Below are 20,839 nucleotides of genomic sequence, written 5' to 3' on the forward strand. Positions count from 1 at the left end.
ATCATTACACACATTTCTATTAAACTCGTGATTATTTTATCACTAATCGAAAGGAAGAATCGAATCTTTAAAACGTGTTGCTGGTAAATTTACAAAGTACTTACTTAATCCAGGTCAAAGGACATTGGTAGTGGGTAGAGTTGGTGGTACTAAACTATCTCTATCCTATTCTATTCTATTCCTATTCACTCCCCAACCCCAAAAAGTTCCCACCATCTTACCCAACACTGGTTGAACAGTCGGTCAGAGTCATATCATCCCATTCCAATCCCTCCCAGCTCAGGTCTCCATCCCCACCCGCACCACCCCTACCACCACTGCCTTGATTGATCTCTCTCTCTCTCTCTCTCTCTATATATATATAAATATATAAATATATATATACAGATATATATTGTGGTCGTGGCCACTCGATACCTTGTGGCTTTTCTGGTCGTGGGTCCTGGTTTCCCATGACAGATCTCATATGATATATAAATTTCTATCAGCTCCAACCCTTGGTTCATTTTCTCGCATAACCTATAGCCTCTCTTTTCTTACCCTTTTTGCTGACCATTCAAATTATTATTTTTAGTATCATTTTCGTAATTATTTTGGCTCGATTTCAATTTGGTCAATCTTTGATACTTCCGGTTCTTACTTCTCTTCCCGCTAAATTTGTCTTTTTTTTTTTTTGTTCTCATTTTGATATTGGATCTGCTATTGTTTAACTCGTTTCGTGTTGAGTATTCGAATCGAATCTCTTCTGGGTTATGACCATTGTCTTTTGCCCTTGCCCTTCGAGTGGGAATCTTGAGATTCGCTTGATCCATTTCTGGGTTTGGTTCGTCGTTCTTTGTTGTTTTTGGTATTCTTTCAATGGGTGCTTTGGATGAGGGACATTTCCATGAGGAGCTTGAAAAAGGAGTTCCATTGAGTTGCTGCGAGATGGGTTTTGAGGGAGAGCCGGAGGCGATGGCTATTGAAGATGCCGTGAAAGTTCTGCTGCAGGGTCTTGGGGAAGATGTTAACAGAGAAGGTCTCCGAAAGACCCCGCTTCGGGTCGCCAAGGCTCTTCGGGAGGGAACCAAAGGTAATTTGTTTGTTAATAATCTTTAACTTAGTCTTTTTTCTCAAATATATGCTGATTCTGATACTGATATGGTGATTTTTGCTTACAGTCGATTCCTTTATATGTTTCCTTTTCATTTTCTTCGTAGTTTTTTTCTATTTCGACAGGTTATTACTAGTTATCTTCATTTACCATTTCTATCGAGAGAACTTGCATAGTATAAGGTGATCCTTAAGCTTTTGTACTTGTTCATCAAAGATTTTATAACATGGTAATATTTTATCTTATTTGTTAAAAAATTGTCTGTTGGCCCTGAACTGAAACAACTACGTTGAGATTCTTATTTCAAAGGGCCTTGTCTTTTTTCCGTCGATGCCCAGACCAGTATCCAAACGGGCTTCTTTGCGTAGGTAGATTAGTTTGGTTAGTTGTGCCTTAAATCAGTATGTGGAAGAAGCTTTTCCAAGTGACTAAAACAATTCATTTAACGAATGAATCAATTACAAATATGATCGTGTGGTTGGGTGAGTGAGCTTGTAAGTGAATATATTTTTGTTAGAAGAATTCATGATTGGTTTGAAATCTTCTCATGTCTGACCAGAATATGGAGCTCTTGATATACTGTATTACATACTGAGTAATCATATATTTTCTCCTTGTCAAGGTTACAGACTTAAGACTAAAGATATCGTGCAAGGTGCTTTATTTCCTGAAGTTGGTGTGGACAATGCAGTTGGTCAAGCAGGAGGTGTTGGTGGGCTTGTGGTTGTTCGAGATCTTGATCTCTTTTCATATTGTGAGTCATGCTTGCTTCCATTCCAGGTCAAGTGTCATGTGGGCTATGTCCCATCTGGTAGACGGGTTGTTGGGCTAAGCAAGCTTTCTAGAGTTGCTGATGTTTTTGCAAAACGTCTTCAAGACCCGAAGCGTCTGGCAGATGAAGTCTGTTTGGCTCTGCATCGTAGCATCAAGCCAGCAGGTGTGGCTGTTATGCTCCAGTGTTTACACATTCATTTCCCAAATCTAGAATCGGTCTTTCTTGACTCAAACCACAAAGGGTGGGTGGAGTTACCGGTTTGCTCAGGGTCAGGAGATTTTGAAGACGAAAATGCAAATGCTTGGGGTGATTTTTTCAGTCTTCTCAAATTCAGAGGAATAAGTGTTGATGAATCTTCCATTAGGCGCTCAAGTGTTGAATCTTGGTGCCCATCCCATTCTGCTACCTCCAAGTTAGAACCAGACAGTCAACCAATGGTCACCGCTGTAGCTTCAATTCTTAGGTCGCTAGGTGAAGATCCTTCAAGGAAGGAACTTATAGGAACTCCTGCCCGTTTTGTGAAATGGTTAATGAACTTTCAGAACACTAACTTGGACATGGAGCTGAATAGCTTGGTTTTCGGGAAGACAGATAGCCCAAATCCTAATGGAGAAGTCAGCTGTGAGGAGGAAAGACAAATGCAGTCCGAACTGAACTTGCCATTCTGGTCTCAGTGTGAGCATCACTTGCTTCCCTTTCACGGTGTTGTGCATGTCGGATACATGTGCTCCGAAGGTCTCAATCCCGTTGGGAAATCCCTTATACAGTCAGTAGTTCATTTTTATGGCTTCAAGCTGCAAGTACAAGAAAGACTCACTCGACAGATAGCGGAGACAGTATCGTCGTTTTTAGGAGGCGATGTGATTGTGGTTGTGGAGGCTAACCACACTTGTATGATATCTAGAGGGATAGAGAAGTTTGGAAGTAGTACAGCTACAATTGCTGTGCTGGGTCGATACTCCACCGACTCTGCTGCAAGGGCTCTGTTTTTGCAGGGCATACCTAATGCTACCGTTGATGAAGGACGATGATTGTCTTGACAGTCTACTTTTTCATATAATTCTTGGTCTTGTGCAGAACTTTCTGAAGAAAAGATGGAGACCATTCGGTGCTCCATTTGGAACGATGAGGATCTGAAATTTTGGTTCATCTTCATTCCTGAAATCTAATTTTTTGTTGTTATTGATAAGTTTTTGCCTTGCAGCATAAATATCCGGAGGAAAATGTATTTGCTTCGGAGACTACTACCAAAGTTTCTTTGTCGAACATATATTATTTCACACCAATTTACAGTGTAATAATATAAAAAGAAAATTCCCTGATGGATCAATGTATTAGACGTGTTACATTTTTTTATTCACTTTTCGTGGTTTTGTGTTTCTTCACCTCTGCTATACCTTTCTTGGAATCGTATTTGAGTGAGCTTTTTTGGTGCGTGAGAACCTCTTTACTTTAGTCTTGATCTGTCTTTTAACTTGGATAAAATGTAGTCCATGACGATATGGAAGCTAAGAGATATATGTTATATAACAAGGAAACCATTCTCAAAATTTGAACAAATAAATTAGATGTATGAACAATTAGTCAATTATTATGCTTTTGTCTCTCATTAGTTTTCTTTTACATTCTAACTAATTCTCTCCATACGAATATGACCCTCATCTTTTACCTATAATTATAGAAGTTAAAATAAGTCAAATTTAAAGTTAAAAATGAAACAATTTTATCAGTTTATGTAATAAATGACAATAAATAAAAGTGTGAGAGCGAAAGAGTTAAAAGAAGACTAATTTTGCCATTTAATGACATTTGAAGACAATGTCAAGACTGAGGGGGCACAAACATATTACTAGAAAAAAAAAAGTAAGATGCTGACTAATTGTTCTAGATATATACATCTAGATCCCATATTTATATACAGATATATAGACTTTTCTAATGAAGATCATCTAGCCACAAGTGTCGAATCTTATGCCATTGTATGTCCTGTTTCGGCCAAACTTCATGAAAATTTGGTCGAAGCCCAAAGATCTGAAGAATATGCCCACGAAACACCATTGCGAAAAGGATAGCAATTACAACAAGTACCACCATTAGCAAGCGCATGGTTGATGATTGAAATGGAGAAAGAACCTGCATGTGATTTGGCATAGTAATTACATCAAAGAATGATGTTCAGAAACAAATATCAGAGTTAACTTCTCCCAAGATGGAGTGACATTGTTTAAGTATATAGTTTCATACCACCACACAGTAAACACCATGACACTGCAATGGCATTTTGTGCATGTAAAATTATTCATAAAATACCTTGTTCATAAACGTCTTTGGAGGAAGATTTTTGTCAGCCTGCTCAAGCGCCGAGCGTAACATGTCCACTATCAGCACATCAGTTTCCGGATCAGGTGTATCTGTGGTGTTGGCACATGAGGATTGGTTATGATTCTATTATAGAATTTCAATATAGTTGAAACCATAATGAACAGTAGGGAAAGATAATCAATAAAAGGATCACCTGCTGCTGGGATATCAAATATTTGTTTTGTAGGTGAAATACCTAGTATCTTTCCCAAATACAAGCGAATATAAACACGTTCAAAGATTCCAAGCAGATCACCATGAGTGACAACAAGAAGTGGTCTGTCATCTTTTAAAAGAATGGAAATTGGGATACCAATTTGATTCAGGCATTGAAGGAAAGCCAATCCAGATAAGAAAGTCCAAAAAGAACCATAATAAGAGTAAAAACTCAAGCAAACCTTAATACCTCTGAATGACACAAATGGGCAATTGAATGCAGATGCAATCAGTTTGACATAATGTGTATCTTCACCTTTGGAACGCATTGCTTTCAGAACCGAATGCCCATTAACAACAAATATAACAAAATTAACCTTGTTCTTCTCACTGGACATGCAGCCTTTCTTGAAAGCTTTAAGCTTCATTCTGGTTCTCAAATTTTGGCTATCTGATTCCCTGTTAAGCAACTTTCAAAGCCAAGTAAGTGAAAATAGACAAAATCTATAACTCAGAGAAGAAAAAAAGAGAACTATAAGGACTAACAATTGACCTCATAACAAGCTCCCCATGACGAACACCCTTAGTCATCCAATGCTCTAGCGTTATAATGTTTTCATGTGAATAATCAGATAAACTACGAGTGTCGTATAAACAAAAAGACGATGATTCTCTTGGAATCATATACTTGTGAAGGAAGAGAGTTCCATCTCCAACATAAGAATGATTTGGTTCTTCAACAGTATCCTTATCTGGTACTCCCAAAAATTCAAAGTAAAATAATAATGGGTCGTAATAAAAATTAAAATATATCATAATTGAAGTTCAATGAAGCTAATATAATAACATATACATGATACTTGGGCTCTTTCGGGTGCAAACTTGTCATCTTCAAACACCTTTGAAATTCTATTGATAAGGCTAGTTTTTCCAGATCCCTTTGGACCAACCAACATGAGAGATGTGGTTCGAGGCACATCATAGTCACTTAATTTCATGCTATCAACCTTTTCAATCCATGATCCAGGCGTGTAACTGTTAAAGTTTCAAAATATCACCAGCTATAGGAACAATTGATCTCTAAATATCCTAACTAAAAAGTCATCAAGATTTAAGTAGACAGATGTTCGGTGCTTAAATTAGAAACCATTTACAATAATAGATCATCACATAATAGTTTTTGATCATCAAAAACAGAGTTTCAGTAAAGAAACTTGTAAAATTAATACCTCGAGATTTTTCTCTTTGCTTCTTCCAATCCCTGAGTGCGATTCCCCAATTCTTCGTAGCTCTTCGTTATTTCTTCATCAGTATTTACTCTCATCATACGACTAGTTCGAAAATCCGAAAAAGATAAACCTTCATAACAGAATTTGTCATACTCAAAACACATCTCATCTTCTTCATCTGATTCTGATTCATCCATTTCATAACTCCCAACCTTCATGCTTAAACTATCCCTGGCTCATTCAAAACCAGACCCATGTTCAATTTTCACAAACAGCTCACTATATATATATATATATATATATTATATTATATATACAAAAGTTGATACCTTGAATAACACAAAAATCAAAATTCTGAGGCGAAAAGTAGAGAGTTGAGAGGGATTTTCTTTCACTTGGCCTTGTGGGTGATCTCTATTGCTGGAAAAAGAGAGAACGATCGATGCTACGTGGAAGAGATAGTAAATTTCGGAATCAATTGTATTTATATTGGAAATATTAATTTGAAATTTTATGTTCTGAATTTAAAAAACTAAATATATGTGTTTTGAAGGGTTAATTGATTTAGAATATAATAATTAGTTTACAGATTTAAAAACATTAATATGAGCATCCTTGATTTTTTTTTTTTTAACTTATTTTAAAAAAATAATAATTTTTTTAAATTTAGATCCCTTATTAAATTATCAAAATCAAGTTTATTTTTTAAAACTCCCTATCGGTTAATTATGTTTAAAAAACACAAAAATATACATAAGGTACAAAAAAAATTCAACTTTTACAAACAAAAAAAAAACAAACATATATTTTAATAAGCACACATATTTAACATTATTAATACAAACAAGTTACAATACACATTTGCTTAATTTTTTAATTTTATTTATAGACTATTAATTATAATTATTAAATTGCTATCATTGTCATATATATTTCAAAAAACTAAACAATATTATATATAAAAGGATGACATAATCATATTAAATGAAAGATTAAACCAAAATATTGTTATTTATGATTTTATATTTATATATATATATACTAGATACAAATAATATTTGCTTAATTTTATTTTTAGAATTTATTAATTATTATTATTAAATTTGTATAATTATCATATAAATAAACAATATATATAAGAATTCTATAAATATATGAAATTGATAACTCTACAAAATAGAGTTATTTTACCACTTTTTATGTGCTAATTGTTGCTTAATTCTTGAGTTTTTAATTGATTTATTAAGTTTTTAAGTAATTTTGAATTTATTAGTCTTCTTTTAATTTTATATATTTTTGTGTGTTTTTATAGTTATTTTGTTGTAATATATTGTAGTTTAATTTGTGGTAAAAAAATGTGTTTTATTGAAACTAAATGTTAAATTAAATTGAGTTTTAATTAATATTTTCAATGAATTAATATGATTTATTTTATAAGTGAAAATATTTTATCATGACTTAATTTATATTTATTTTATAGGAATGATGTGATTTTTTAGCTCTTGAAAGCAAGAAAAATGGTAGTTTTGAAAAGAAATAAAAGATAAGAAAAAGTTGGCATTTATCTTCAATTGGGCCCAAGCCCAATTTCTCATTCCCAACAATCCTCTCCACCATCACATGCAGCCAATTGCCTCATGACCACGTTCAGCATATCACACCTCAACATCAATGAAGCTTCCCAGCATGACCAACAAATGCCAGTGCCCAGCATTCGGCCCAAGTCCCAGCCGCATGCCTCCAACACGCCCCAGCACCCACCTGCCATAAAGCAGCCCCAAACCTCTTTATTTTGCATTGAGCCCATAAATATCAATGTTCCCTTGTCTCATTTTCTCCAAAAATACCACATTTTTACTCCACTTTCTACACTTTTTACCCCAAAACATAATTATTACACCTTATAATTTATCCCTATTTGCCATATTATAATTAATTCAATTAATTTAATCAATTTAATTAATTTGAATTGATTATTTTAATACCACTTTTTGGCTATAAATAAGGGAGTTTGGTGTCCATTTTTAAGGGAGGTTACTATACCAAATTCTACACATTTCAAAACCTCTCTATTCTCTTCTTCTTCTTCTTCTTTTTGGTTATTTTCTATGTATTTTTAGAGGAAATTTTGGGGGTTTCTCCTCCAAATTTTCCTATTTATGTTTGTAATTTTTAGTTTGTATTTCTACTCTAGTTATGTGCTTCTAATCTTTTTCATAAGATTATTAAGATCATGATGAAGCAACTTGTAACTAAGTAATATTTATGTTGTATGTTGATTTCCCTTGTAATGCAACAAAGTCTATGGATTTTTCTTCTTCATATATTTCTTTCATCTTAAATATCTTGTATTTTAGATTGTTAGAACATATTTACACTTTGTACTTCATTAGTGCATAAACATAATATTCTTTGTGTAAGATGTGTCATTAAATTGTACACATCCATGCTTAGAACAAAAATATTATGTTTTGCCTTATAAATAATGTTCATTGATTTATTTGTTATTTCATTAGATTGATTTACACTAAATGCTTTGAAATTATAATTTTGAAAAGTGAAGAAAAATCCTATCTTTTTATAAGAAATTTGTGTTTAAAATTATAAATCTTTTTTAAAAAGGATAGTTTAAATTATTTTAACTATCACTAACACTTGGGAATCAATATACTAATAAATATTATTAAACTTACATTTTGTAGATTCTAGTATCTTAATAATCTTTTCTTTTAACACTTATTTTCAACTCATTATTGGTTTATTTTCATTATCTTAAATAGCTTTATTTTTCAATCTTTTATTTTATGTTCATAATATTAAAACTTATCAATCTTTGGAACTAGGTTAGAATTTATTACTTTTGATTTAAAATAGTTTCATTTTCGATTTTAGACAACTCCTTTGGGTTCGACATCCTTGCTTACGATCACTATTCTATATGGACGATTCGTGCGCTTGCGATATATAAATTTTTAAACATACCTGTTTTGGGTCCATCAGAAATGAAAAATTAAACCAAAATATTATTTATGATTTTTTAATAAATATATACATAGTATGATGACCTTTTTAAACATAAATGATAATTTTTTTAATAAAAATTAAAATTATGTATTTTATATTATTATAATGATATTTTATAATATTTAAATGTATATTAATAAAAGAATTAAATATTTAGTCTTGTATTAAATATTATAATAATATTTGAATTCATATTAATATAATTAGTAAAAAATTAGGATTATATATTATTATCATAATAATTTTTTTGAGAAGCCGCTCACAACTGAGCGCGCAGAGAATAAGACTTGGCGGGACAATGCAGCCAGACGAGAGTTTAGGAGGACAGGACCTCCATTTATGGGTTCAGGTAGGGGCAGAGGCTCCAGTGATCAGAAGAGGAAGGTTCCTGATGCCTTCCCAGCTCCAGGCCCTGACAGGCAGCCACGTGGTATTTCAATGGGCCGCCAGGGCGGCAGTGAGGCCTGGAGGACTTATCCTGAGTGCCCTAGGTGCAAGAGACGTCATATGGGGTAGTGAGGGCAAAAGCTTGCTTCTTATGTGGGGTAGTGGGACATTTCAAGAAAGACTGCCCAAAAGCAAGGAAGGAAGAACCCAGGAAGGTGGACAGCTCGTCCCTAACCCGAGTGTTCGCATTGACTCAGGCAGATGCTGAGACTTCACCCACAGTTGTTACAGGTCAGCTTTTTAGTGTTGGAACCTCTTATATTGTTTTAATTGATTCTGGTGCTACACATTCTTTTGTTGCTAGTATAATTATTGATACTGTGTAGACCATGTGATTATTATGCTGTGGGATTTGGAACCTTATTACCCACTGGGGAGCTAGTAGTATCCTGGAGATTGGTCAGATCTTTGTCAATGATAGTACAGGGCAAAGAATAGATACGCCAACCTCGGGATGCTTTACTCCTAACCCCACAAGGTTCCGAGAGACGACTTGATTTGATAGAGTTGGATATGACTGACTTTGACATGATTTTGGGTATGGATTGGTTAGTGAAGTATAGGGCAACCATAGATTGCAGAAGGAAGATGATAACCTTTGAGCTTGAAGGTGATGATCCTTTTGTATTTTTTGGCACTGTGCATGGACGTATACCTATGATATATGTTCTGAGGGCTAGAAATCTATTGGAAGGGTGGCGCCCCTTAATCGGTTTATTTATAAATCTACCGATAAGTGTTTGCCATTCTACAACCTGCTCCGAGGAAATAAAAAATTCGAGTGGACCGAGGAATGCGAACGTGCCTTCCTCGACCTGAAAGCACATTTAGCCGAGCCGCCCGTGTTATCCAAACCAACGGCAGAACCTCTTTTCCTTTACCTAGCTATCACGGAAGATGCGGCTAGAGCCGTATTAGTCCGAGAAGAAGACCGATCTCAAAAGTCAGTCTATTACATCAGCAAGAGGCTTCTCGGAGCTGAATCCCGGTATCCGTTGATGGAAAAGATGGCTTTCTGCCTTATTACGGCCTCTCGAAAGCTCAGGCCGTATTTCCAGTCCCACTCAATACATGTCATAACCGATCTGCCTTTAAGGCAGGTTTTGCAGAAACCAGAAGCATCAGGGAGTCTGTTGAAGTGGGCTATCGAGCTCAGCCAATTTGAGATACTGTACATACCGCGAACTGCTATAAAAAGCCAGGCCCTGGCTGATTTTATGGCAGAATGCACAGGATTCCGAGAAGATCCGGTAGAAGAGTCAACTCAAGCCTCATGGAAGGTCTTTGTAGATGGCTCGTCTAACGAGAACGGCTCTGGGGCTAGAATCATATTGATATCCCCAGAGGGACATCGATTCCACTCGGCGTTACGATTCAGATTCAAAGCGTCCAACAATGAGGCCAAATACGAAGCTTTATTGGTTGGGCTAAGGGTGGCCCAGGAGCTGAGGGCCAGCTCCGTCCAGTGTTACAGCGATTCCCAGCTCGTGGTAAACCAAGTGTTGGGAGAATACCAAGCACGGGGAACCAAGATGGCTACTTACCTGGGCAGGGTAAAGAAAGAGCTATCCGCATTTGAGTGCGGCTCAATCGAGCAGAATGCCAACGCGGACGCCCTGGCAAAGCTTGCTACCTCTGGGGAGGCGGAGACTTTGGGGCTGGTGCTGGTAGAGTTCTTGGAAAGACCAAGCATAGAGGAAATCGGGGCGGAAGTCGAGATGACTGACGCCAGACCGACTTGGATGACTCCCATCCTTGAGTATCTCACAGCAGGAAAGTTACCCGAGGGGCGAAATGACGCAAGGAGGGTACTTTACCAAGCTCCAAGGTATACAGTGATAAATGGGATATTATACCGGTGTGGCCTCTCTTTACCTCTCCTACGGTGCGTTCTGCCAAGCGAGGCGAAGACCATTTTGTAGGAGGTGCACAAAGGCTTTTGCGGAGATCACGCTGGGGGGAAAAACCTGGCCCTGAAGATATTAAGGCAAGGGTATTATTGGCCTACTCTGTCAAAGGACTCGATCTCCTACGTCCAAAAATGTAACAAGTGCCAGCGATTTGCCACAGTTGTCCGGGCTCCTCCGGTCGAGCTGAAGATGATCTCGTCCCCATGGTCGTTCGCGGTCTGGGGGATTGACCTGGTTGGTGCCCTCCCTACTGGAAAGGGAGGAGTACGCTACGTGGTGGTGGCCATCGACTATTTCACAAAGTGGGCAGAAGCAGAGCCCCTATCGATGATCACTTCAAAGAGAGTCCTCGACTTTGTGGTCAAGAATATTGTTTGTCGATTCGGGCTGCCAAAGAAGATCGTGTCGGATAATGGAACGCAGTTCGATAGCGATCTCTTCACCGAATTCTGCGAGAGGCACGACATTGTTAAAAGCTTCTCCTCTGTGGCCTATCCCCAGGCCAATGGGCAGGTCGAAGCTGTCAACAAGACGCTAAAAGCAAGCCTTAAGAAGAGACTGGATGAAGCCAAGGGAGTTTGGCCCGAACAGCTCCCCCAGGTACTGTGGGCATACCGGACCTCGCACCAAACTTCGACGGGGCATACTCCTTTCTCCCCGGCTTTCAGGAGTGAGGCAGTCCTTCCTGTGGAAGTAAAGGTAGCCTTGCATAGAGTCCAAACATTTGAGCAAGACCGGAACGACGAATTGCTCTACGCATCCCTTGACCTAATTGACAAAAAACGAGAAGCTTCACAGCTGCAGCTCGCACATTATCAACAAAAGATCACTCGTTATTTCAACTCAAAGGTCAAGAAACTTGTCTTTAGCGTTGGCGACCTGGTACTCAGAAGAGTCTTCCTAGCCAGTAAGGATCCCAAGGACGGAGTGTTGGGACCAAACTAGGAAGGGCCCTATCAAATAACAGAGGTCGTGAAAGAAGGAACCTTCAAGCTAGCTCGGCTTAATGGAGAAGCAGTCCCACGGACTTGGAACGCTATACACCTAAAGAAGTATTATCAGTAATATCTTTGTGAGGCTTAGTTAGAAAAGCCACCTTTGTTTATTAAGTAATAAGAGATAATCTTTTCGCATTGTCGTATATGTTTGTGGATGTAACATCAAGTAACCACGAAAGACCCTTTCCTGATTACTTGGGGGGCATATATCATGGATACAACCAGGTCCTAAAACTTATAAGTTGATTCAAATTGATTAATCGATGTTTTTCTTAAAAAGCGCGAGATATCAATAAAGGAATAACGCGAACTAAGTTTTTAAAATCAATGTCCTGGATATAACCAGGTTCTAAAACTTAGAAGTTGATTCAAATTGATTGATCGATGTTTTTCTTAAAAGGCGCGAGATATCAATAAATGATTAACGCGAACTAAGTTTTTAAAATCAATGTTGTAACGCCCTGGTTACCCCAAAACAGTTACGGTGAACCGGAAATTTGACCCGCTACCCGAGTCCTTTGGTTAAAAACGTGATCTAAGTGTTACTATCAAGTTAAGGTGAAAACCAGTAAAAAGGAAAGGGTACTTTTCATTAAGTAAATAAACTGCTCATGAGCCTTTCAAAATGTTTACAAGTAGTTCGTAATACAAAAGAGTCGCTACAGTTTCAGATTTACAATCCCCGCCGGCCTAAGCGGCAAAAATAGGGTAAACCCCTAGTCCCTCTGAGAACTCCTTGACCATGGCGGTCAAGCGGCCCTGTATGTACACCACATCGCCCAAGCTCTCCACTCAAGGTTGGTTAAGCTTTTCCTTCCCTTTACCTGCACCACGTAGCACCCATGAGCCAAGGCCCAGCAAGAAAACACAATAAAACATGTTATAATATCAACAGCGATCATAATAACCATTCAGGACTATCAGTCCAGTAAATAGGTGACAATAGCCAAAAGTCACAATAATAAGTATCGCTCCCTCTAGCCATGTGACGATAGGGTCACCAGGGCTTAACTGATAAATGATTCTTTCATAAGTTTGATCAGGACAGGTGCAAGGTGAATAGTCACCAACATAACCTTCCTCACGACTCTAGAGTCGAAGCTATGGACAACGTCCCTTAGCCATGTGACAAACAGTCACCGGGGTCATGTACCTTGGCTGTAGTTATCTGTTCGTAGACCAGGCAAGCGCTTATAAGTTCTTCGACCTTAGGGTCGGTCCCGCATTAATGCTATAGAGCCATTCAATGCGTGATCATCGACTTTAGAGTCGGTCCCTGACTAGTCAGTGCCATAAACAGGTAATCAGCGTTCATTAGCATTTAATATGCACTCCACGTCACATATATCAACCAACATGCTTCAATATCAAACCATGCATGTCATATACCTGTACAGGGTGCAACTGTATTCATACACTGTTTTCTTACCTCAAGTTCGAGCGAGAAGTATGATAAAGACGACCCCTGAGAACGATCGATCTTTTAGTTCCTTAGCGGTTACCTAATCACAACCAGTTATAACCTCCATTAATGAGAATCCACAATAATAGGGTCTTAACCTAAGCACCACCCTCGGGACCTCGAAGCATGCCCACACGGTGAGTAGATTCGATCCCGGGCCTTAAGGATTGAAACCCCAAGTCAAAAACCCTTAAAAACACTCAAAACGGGGTTTGGAAGGAACAGGGTAGCGCTACAGCGCTCAACCCCTAGCGCCACAGCGCTATACTCAGAACCGCCCAAGTGCCAGAAAGCCTCCTGAGGAGCACTATAGCGCCCTAGGGTGGGCGCTGTAGCGCTACCTCCAGGCCCAAACTCCCCTGAACCGACCTTCTTTAACTCCTTCGATTCTAACTCGATTTCCAAGCTTCCAAATCCTATTCTTGATGCCAAATGAACCCAAAAACCATCCCAACACACCCCAAACATAACAAGCATGGGAACCCTAGCCAAAACTCCCAACAAAACCATGAATTCACCCTAGAAATCTCAGCTGCAAAATAAAACCAGAACAGGGCAAACCAGAGAAAACCATGGTTAGAATCTTACCTAAAGCTTGGCCTAGGATGCTCTTCAATGGTGGAACACACTCCCAAACTCTCAAGGCTTGCTCCTCAAGCTTTAATCCTCAAAATTGGTTCAAAAACCACAAAGAAAGGTGAAGAGAAGAAGGTACGGGAGAACTCTTTGCATACTCTGTTTTTTTCCACTACTTTCTTCAGCCATCAAGAGTTATATCTATCATAGGGGTTAAATGTCCATTTTACCCCTAGGTCAATTAATACTTTCTAAAGGCTCCCAGGGGCATATTTGGTACTTCCCTCCTATCTCGTTAATCGTAATTAACGCTCTCCAATTCCCGCTATTCCCAATAATCATAAACACCAATAATTCACATCTCGTTACCCTTTATCTCCCGGTAACGCTCTAACCATCAAAATCACCCCGAGACTCAACCCAAGTCCCGACACTTAAACCTGTTGTGACTAAACCGCTAATCAATATTCTACAATCGTCTCATGTCGAATAGCTCGAACAAACCTACATCATAATGTGGTCTCAACATATATCACCGACATGCATACAATTAACATTATATTATAATATAATTCTCATAAACATGCATAAACACATTTAATGGCGTAATTAAACAATTATGGCCCTCCCGGCCTACTAATCTTGCCATTAACCATCATAGGGAATCCGGGGCATTACAAATGTCCTAGATACAACCAAGTCCTAAAACTTAGAAGTTGGTTCAAATTGATTAATAGATGTTTGTTCCTAAAAAGCATGAGATGTCAATCATAACACCAACAGAAACTAAGTTCTCACCAAATGCATTAAAGAGGAGTAACAATAAAGTTAAACCACAAAAATATATATAAATAGATTAAATTAAATCCGAGGAAACAAATTGTCTCAAGGATAAAAACCTTGTGATATAAAATTATAAAAAAAAATTATAATAAGAGAAAAAGGAGCAGAAGTCCTAAGCCCCACTAGGCCGCTCCGACGAAGTCACCCTTTCGGCGTCCTGCTCGGTAGCAGCGGAAGTCTCCCTAGTCTCAGAAGGTGCCTCTTGTTGAAGGTGAACCTTGAACTTCTCTAGGAAGGACTCCCACACCTCCGGCCCCAGGAAGAAAAAGTCACCATCCTGGTTGAAGGCCCAGCAATGATACAACATGGCCTCCATGGAGGAGCTGGAAGATGCCCTCTCCGCCACAAGGGCGGCCTTGGCCTCTTCAAGTTCGACCTTCGCGGCATCCAAGGCGACCTTGGTAGCCTCGGCCTCTAGCAACTTGGCCCGGGATGCCTCCAGGTCGCCCTGCGCAGCAACCAAGGCGGCCTGCGCAACCTTCTCGTTTTCCCTGGCAGCCGCTAGGGCGGCTTTGGCATCCTACTCTTGTTGTTGAGCAGACGCGAGGGCAGCCTGGTGCTCGCCCCTGATCTCGTCAATCCTGGCCCTGGACCGAGATATGCTTCGATGGAGAGCCAAAGCCGCCTGTAAGATAGAAAGATAATAAGGCAAGTGCTTTAGAAGAAGCAAAGAGAACCATTGGTAAAGCAAACTTACCGCGTGGGTCATCCCCAATGAAGACTCCAAAACATTCTCGGGGGTCCTCGTCTCAATCTCCCGCAAGTCCCTCGAGGTGGCGTTGTAGCAATGATCCACCATATAGGTCGCGATTTCGTAAATCGTCCCCCGAAAGGCCTCGGGGATTTTCTCCAAGGCCTGAGTGTTAATCAGGACGTGGACGGTGGGAGCCGGAGCTGGCAAGGTTCCGGTTGGTACCTCTGGTTCCCGGGTAGAGACAGGAGTTCGCGGGGGAGGTGGAGCCATCTTCTCTGTGGCAGGAGGGGCTGGAGGCACCTTCTCTGTGGCGGAAGGACCCTGGCCCTTCCCCTTGGCATGAGACTTGGAGCTGGTCCCGAGGGGGGGAGTTTTCTTGGTCAGTCGGAGCCTCTTCACTAAGGGTCCAGACAACCTGAAGGAAGGATTTCCCCCTTGGAACATGGATCGCAGAACGTTGTCCCCGGGCTGTGACATCTCCTCGCCTGAAACAAAGACAACGAAGCATCAGTATGCATGTAAAAATATTTGATCGCAAAAAATCTAAAGAATGTATTGAAAAAGGTCCTACCCTCCGAGCTAGAGGAGGAATCTATTGTCACGACCTCTCGCCGCGGAGCTTCTACGGGGGAGTCTAAGATTATAACTTCACGAATGAGAGGGGGCTCTGGGTCCGGATTCGCCTCAGGACTGGACTCCTCTACATACCACGTAAGCCCCGGAGCTACTATACCCTCCAGAAGGGAGGGCCACGACCTAAGGTTGGTCTCGTACTCCTAAAAAAAGGTCGACCTAAAGGCCAGGGTATTGTCTACTACTACAGGTTAAATATTCGGCATTTAACTGTAACAACTGTAAAACATTGAGTATTTATGCCGCAAATACCCCTTTAATTAATTTTTTTTGTTTAAGTTTATATTTGTTCTAGTTTTTAAATTTGACAGTGACAACAAAAGATTATATATATTATATGTTTAATATAATATTAAGTTTAAGTTTAATTAAATTTTATTTAAGTTATAAAATATATAATTTTATTATTTTTAAATAATTATCATTGTAAAATATCTCAAAAATATCATATTTTAATTTGTTTAATTATTCATTTATTTAATTTTATTTAACTTTAAATTAAATTAACATAAAACAAAATTGAAAAATCATAAATATAATTAAATTAACAATACAAATTCCTAAAATGAAAAATAAAATTCAATACTATCTAAAATAACCAATTACACAATTAAAAACATAATTTAACCATTAATCAATCACAAAATATTTTTAAAAAAAATTATCTAAAGCTTGAGTTAGGGGATTATCCAAAGATAAAGACTCGGGATGATGATCCAATACCCAATTCTGAAGAAAAAAAAAAAAAAAAATATCAAAACTTATTTCCCCAAAATACATAATATACACGCAAATATTTTTTAACATTATATGGCTATTAATTTGTAGCATTTTGACAGCTACGATATATTATTACAAGTAAATAATAAACAAATTTTAATAAAATAACATATTTAAATAGTTATTAGATTGTATGACATAACTTTTTTATATTCACATGTCTTAAAATCTCGAATCGGAAAGCAATTAACAAACTTGAAATGGAATGGTGAGTCACACGTGAAAGGTAGCATCGATTTCTATTCATTTATTACGTACACTAACTAGTGGTGGTTAGCAATGTGGTTACTCCCTGTCGGTTTGCTTGGGTTTGAGGTGCACCCAAGGGCCATACTGTTACTAGGTAGGGCTTAGTATAAAATTCAAAAAATTAAAAAAAATCAAGTATAATGATTTTTTAAACACCGAAAAAACTAAAACTAATTAAACCAAAATCTGTTAACGACGTAAACTGTCATTTTTCGGTCAGTTTGAAAAATCTGTGTGCATCGACCGGTTTGAACCGAAACCAACTGAAATTATAAATGTATGTAGGTTATGTTATGTTTATGGACTTTTAATTATATTTTCAAACTTTTAAATTTGTAAATGTAACTATGTTATATGTATTTGTGTTTTAAAAAAATTACAAAAATGGATTCCAACAATCTAAATTTTTTTAAACTAAAATTTTCTCAAAAATTATGGAATTTTTTTTAAAAAAAAATGAACTTCAGTTTAGTCCGTTAAACCGACCAAACCGCGCTCTAAAATAATTATTTTTTTTAATTAGTTTGGTCGGTCGGTTTTTGAATCGCACCCATCCAGACCAAAAATTGAAATTTGAATTTAATAATATAAAAAAATCGCTTAAACCGACCAATGTTCAACTCTACTACTAGTACTCGGATGGGCTCTAGTGACGCACCTAATTGTAGGTAGGGCGACCTGTTTGTAGGGTTTTGGCGTAGACATTCCAAATCAGGGTTGGAGCTCTCGTGATTATGTGTAGAGAGGGTCTTATCCTCCCTCCTCGATAATAAAAAGAAAAAAGAAGAATATTATTAAATGACACGAGAAGTGCCTAACATGAGTTTACATATAAATATAATGCAATTTAATATTGGTACTACACATTTTAATAATTTAATAAATATTACGGCCATTCACTGAAAAGACAAGTGGTGGTTATGGGAGTTCGAAATAACACAAGGGTGGCATACGCCTGCCGTAGAGCTTGCCAGTCGCGCACGTGGTTGTTAAGGCTTCACTAATGTAAACCTACTCTCCTCCTCAGCTCTTCAGATCTTCTGTAGTGTAGCTATATATATATATATGATTAAGTACATATAGAAATATATGATTAAGTACATATATATATATACTCTTTTACTTTGGCAATAGATATACTCGAAAGAGATCATTAAACATGGGGAAAGAGTTGAGTAGTACCAATGATGAGCTTCACGTAGTAATGTTTCCATTCTTCGCATTTGGGCATATCAGTCCATTTGTTCAGCTCTCCAACAAGCTCTCCTCCTCTCATGGAGTTCGAATCTCTTTCTTCTCCATTCCCGGCTACGTTTCCAGAATCAAATCCTTACTCATTCCCTCTCCCACCACCCAAATCATTCCCCTCCAAATCCCATCCACCAACGGTAGTCTCACTGATTCAACTGCTGGAACTTCAGATCTCCCACCCTCCGAAGCCGGAAGCCTCATCGAAGCTGTTGATCTAATGCAACCCCAGATCAAGTCCCTTCTTTCAGATCTCAAACCCCATTTCATCGTCTTTGATTTCGCTCAGTACTGGCTTCCCTCTCTCGCTTCAGAATTGGGCATCAAGACTTTGTTTTTCTCTGTCTTCTCTGCTGTTTCCGGTGCTTACAACACCGTCCCGGCCAGACTTTCCGGCGTCGAAGGAGACCTCACCGTCAATGACCTGAAGAAACCTCCAATGGGTTTCCCTCAAACCTCTGAAATTCGCCTGAAAACCTTCGAAGCCAGAGACTTCTTGTTCCTGTTTCGGAGCTTCGACGGAGGCCCAAGCGTTTTCGACAGAGTCATCTCTGGCCTAACTGGTTGCTCCGCCATCATAATGAAGACCTGCGAAGAAATCGAAGGTCCATATCTAGCTTTCATGAAATCCCAGTTCAGAAAACCTGTCATGCTGACTGGTCCCCTCGTCCCGGAGCCAACATCCGGCGAGCTCGACGAAAAATGGGCAACTTGGCTCAGTCGTTTCCAGCCAAAGACTGTCGTTTTTTGCTCATTCGGGAGCGAAACGTTTCTCAACGATGATGAAATCAGAGAGCTAACTCTCGGGTTGGAACTAACAAAATTACCATTTTTCTTGGTCCTGAACTTCCCGGCCAACGTCGACGCCGCAACCGAACTGGAACGAGCTCTGCCCGAAGGGTTCAAGGAAAGAGTGAAAGACAGAGGCGTAGTGTACTCTGGGTGGGTGCAGCAGCAGCAGATCCTGGCCCATGCAAGCGTTGGATGCTACCTTTGTCACTCTGGGTTTAGCTCCATTATTGAGGCCTGGGTCAACGACTGTCAGTTGGCTTTGCTGCCATTCAAAGGGGACCAGTTCATGAACTCGAAGCTCATTGGGTTGGACCTGAAAGCTGGTGTGGAGGTGAAAAGGAGAGACGAAGATGGGCATTTTGCGAAGGAGGATATCTATGAAGCGCTGAAGAAGATAATGGTGGAGGTTGAGGAGGAACCTGGGAAGACAGTGAGAGTGAATCATCAAAAATGGCGTAGTTTTTTGTTGGAGAAGAACATTCAAGATAAGTTCATATCAGATATGGCGATGGAGATGAAGGCCATGGCCATGGCTACTACGCCTACTACTTGTACGTAATAAAACAAGTGGGTTTCAATTCAATGTAAGCCCTACTTTCATCACAACTTAAATAAAACTAAGCCGATGTTAGATTGCAAATCTCACATTCTTGGGGTGCCAATTATCATTTCTCTAAAACTAAGTTGGTTTAAATAAAGTGTATTGTTATTAAGTTATTTTGGAAAATGTAGATGGAATTAAAATGAATGAAATATTAAATATTTGTGTCAAAATAATTTATTTTATTTTTAAAATACATGTGAAATTACATAAATTATTAACTTTATCCTTTTAAATTTGAACCGTTGAACAAAACATAAAAAATAATTTAGATTAATATTTTTACATTTATTTTATCTCGTACCAAGCACCTTGTATAAGTTATCAAAATTTATATTTCATAATTTTTATTAAATTAAAATGTGTGTCTATTAATTTTAAATTACACTAATAATAATATACCAAATAGCACCACTAATATTGATTGGCAATTCTCTTAATTTTTTTTAAACATGCAATATTTAAACTTTTTTGGTATAAATATTCAGTTTTTAACTATGGGACAACTTATTTGAGGAGAAGTTGTTTATGAGTTTTAAAAATAATAGTAATTCAACTTTTAATTTTAATTTTTAAGTCAAATTTTTTTCTGTACAATAATTATTAAGAATTTGTAATCAATAAGGAATTACTGTCAATTTTTCAAAAAAAAAAAAAAAATCGTAAATTAGATTGACAAACAATTAAAAACTTAAAGAATGTTTGTAGTAAAAACCACAATATTTATTAGTAATTCTTGATTTTAACATCAACTAGCAAATAAAGTCATTGACGAGTGTTATAAAAGAGCTCTACATGGTCTTTATACGGTTAAATAAATAAAATGTAAATCTATCCAAATACTGCGCGTTGAATCCAAAAATTCCACTTTAATGTTCATTTATATAATTGTTGTGATCTATTTATGGAAAGGTATAACTTTGTATTAATTTGCCAATTTAATGAGTTCTTGATTAAAAAAGAGTAAA

General features: G+C 37.9%; 3 protein-coding genes across 4 annotated transcripts; 2 read left to right on the plus strand and 1 right to left on the minus strand.

Moving 5' to 3' along the window:
• Positions 1 to 272: 272 nt before the first annotated feature.
• LOC133782320 (GTP cyclohydrolase 1) lies at positions 273 to 3,247 on the plus strand. Of its 2 annotated transcripts, none has more exons than XM_062221582.1 (2): positions 273 to 1,072; positions 1,716 to 3,247. In XM_062221582.1, the coding sequence occupies exons 1-2, from the start codon at positions 859 to 861 to the stop codon at positions 2,897 to 2,899; spliced, it is 1,398 nt and encodes a 465-aa protein (XP_062077566.1). In that variant the 5' UTR covers positions 273 to 858; the 3' UTR covers positions 2,900 to 3,247. The 2 variants fall into 2 exon arrangements, with proteins under 2 accessions (XP_062077566.1, XP_062077575.1); XM_062221591.1 differs by lacking the exon at positions 273 to 1,072 and adding an exon at positions 1,282 to 1,461 and having other exon boundaries at positions 1,723 to 3,247.
• Positions 3,248 to 3,643: 396 nt separating this feature from the next.
• LOC133782333 (uncharacterized) lies at positions 3,644 to 6,100 on the minus strand. Its single transcript, XM_062221602.1, has 8 exons — positions 5,944 to 6,100; positions 5,615 to 5,845; positions 5,239 to 5,420; positions 4,939 to 5,137; positions 4,636 to 4,844; positions 4,384 to 4,515; positions 4,179 to 4,279; positions 3,644 to 4,001 (listed from the first exon to the last, which is right to left on the minus strand). The coding sequence occupies exons 2-8, from the start codon at positions 5,830 to 5,832 to the stop codon at positions 3,804 to 3,806; spliced, it is 1,239 nt and encodes a 412-aa protein (XP_062077586.1). The 5' UTR covers positions 5,833 to 5,845; positions 5,944 to 6,100; the 3' UTR covers positions 3,644 to 3,803.
• A 12,213-nt stretch (positions 6,101 to 18,313) lies between these two features.
• On the plus strand, positions 18,314 to 20,047 carry LOC133782342 (anthocyanidin-3-O-glucoside rhamnosyltransferase-like). The gene has a single exon (XM_062221613.1). It carries the CDS (start codon positions 18,390 to 18,392, stop codon positions 19,827 to 19,829), a length of 1,440 nt encoding a protein of 479 aa, XP_062077597.1. The 5' UTR covers positions 18,314 to 18,389; the 3' UTR covers positions 19,830 to 20,047.
• Positions 20,048 to 20,839: the final 792 nt, after the last annotated feature.

The sequence above is a fragment of the Humulus lupulus genome, chromosome 1 (assembly GCF_963169125.1).
Source record: "Humulus lupulus chromosome 1, drHumLupu1.1, whole genome shotgun sequence".
NCBI lineage: Eukaryota > Viridiplantae > Streptophyta > Magnoliopsida > Rosales > Cannabaceae > Humulus > Humulus lupulus.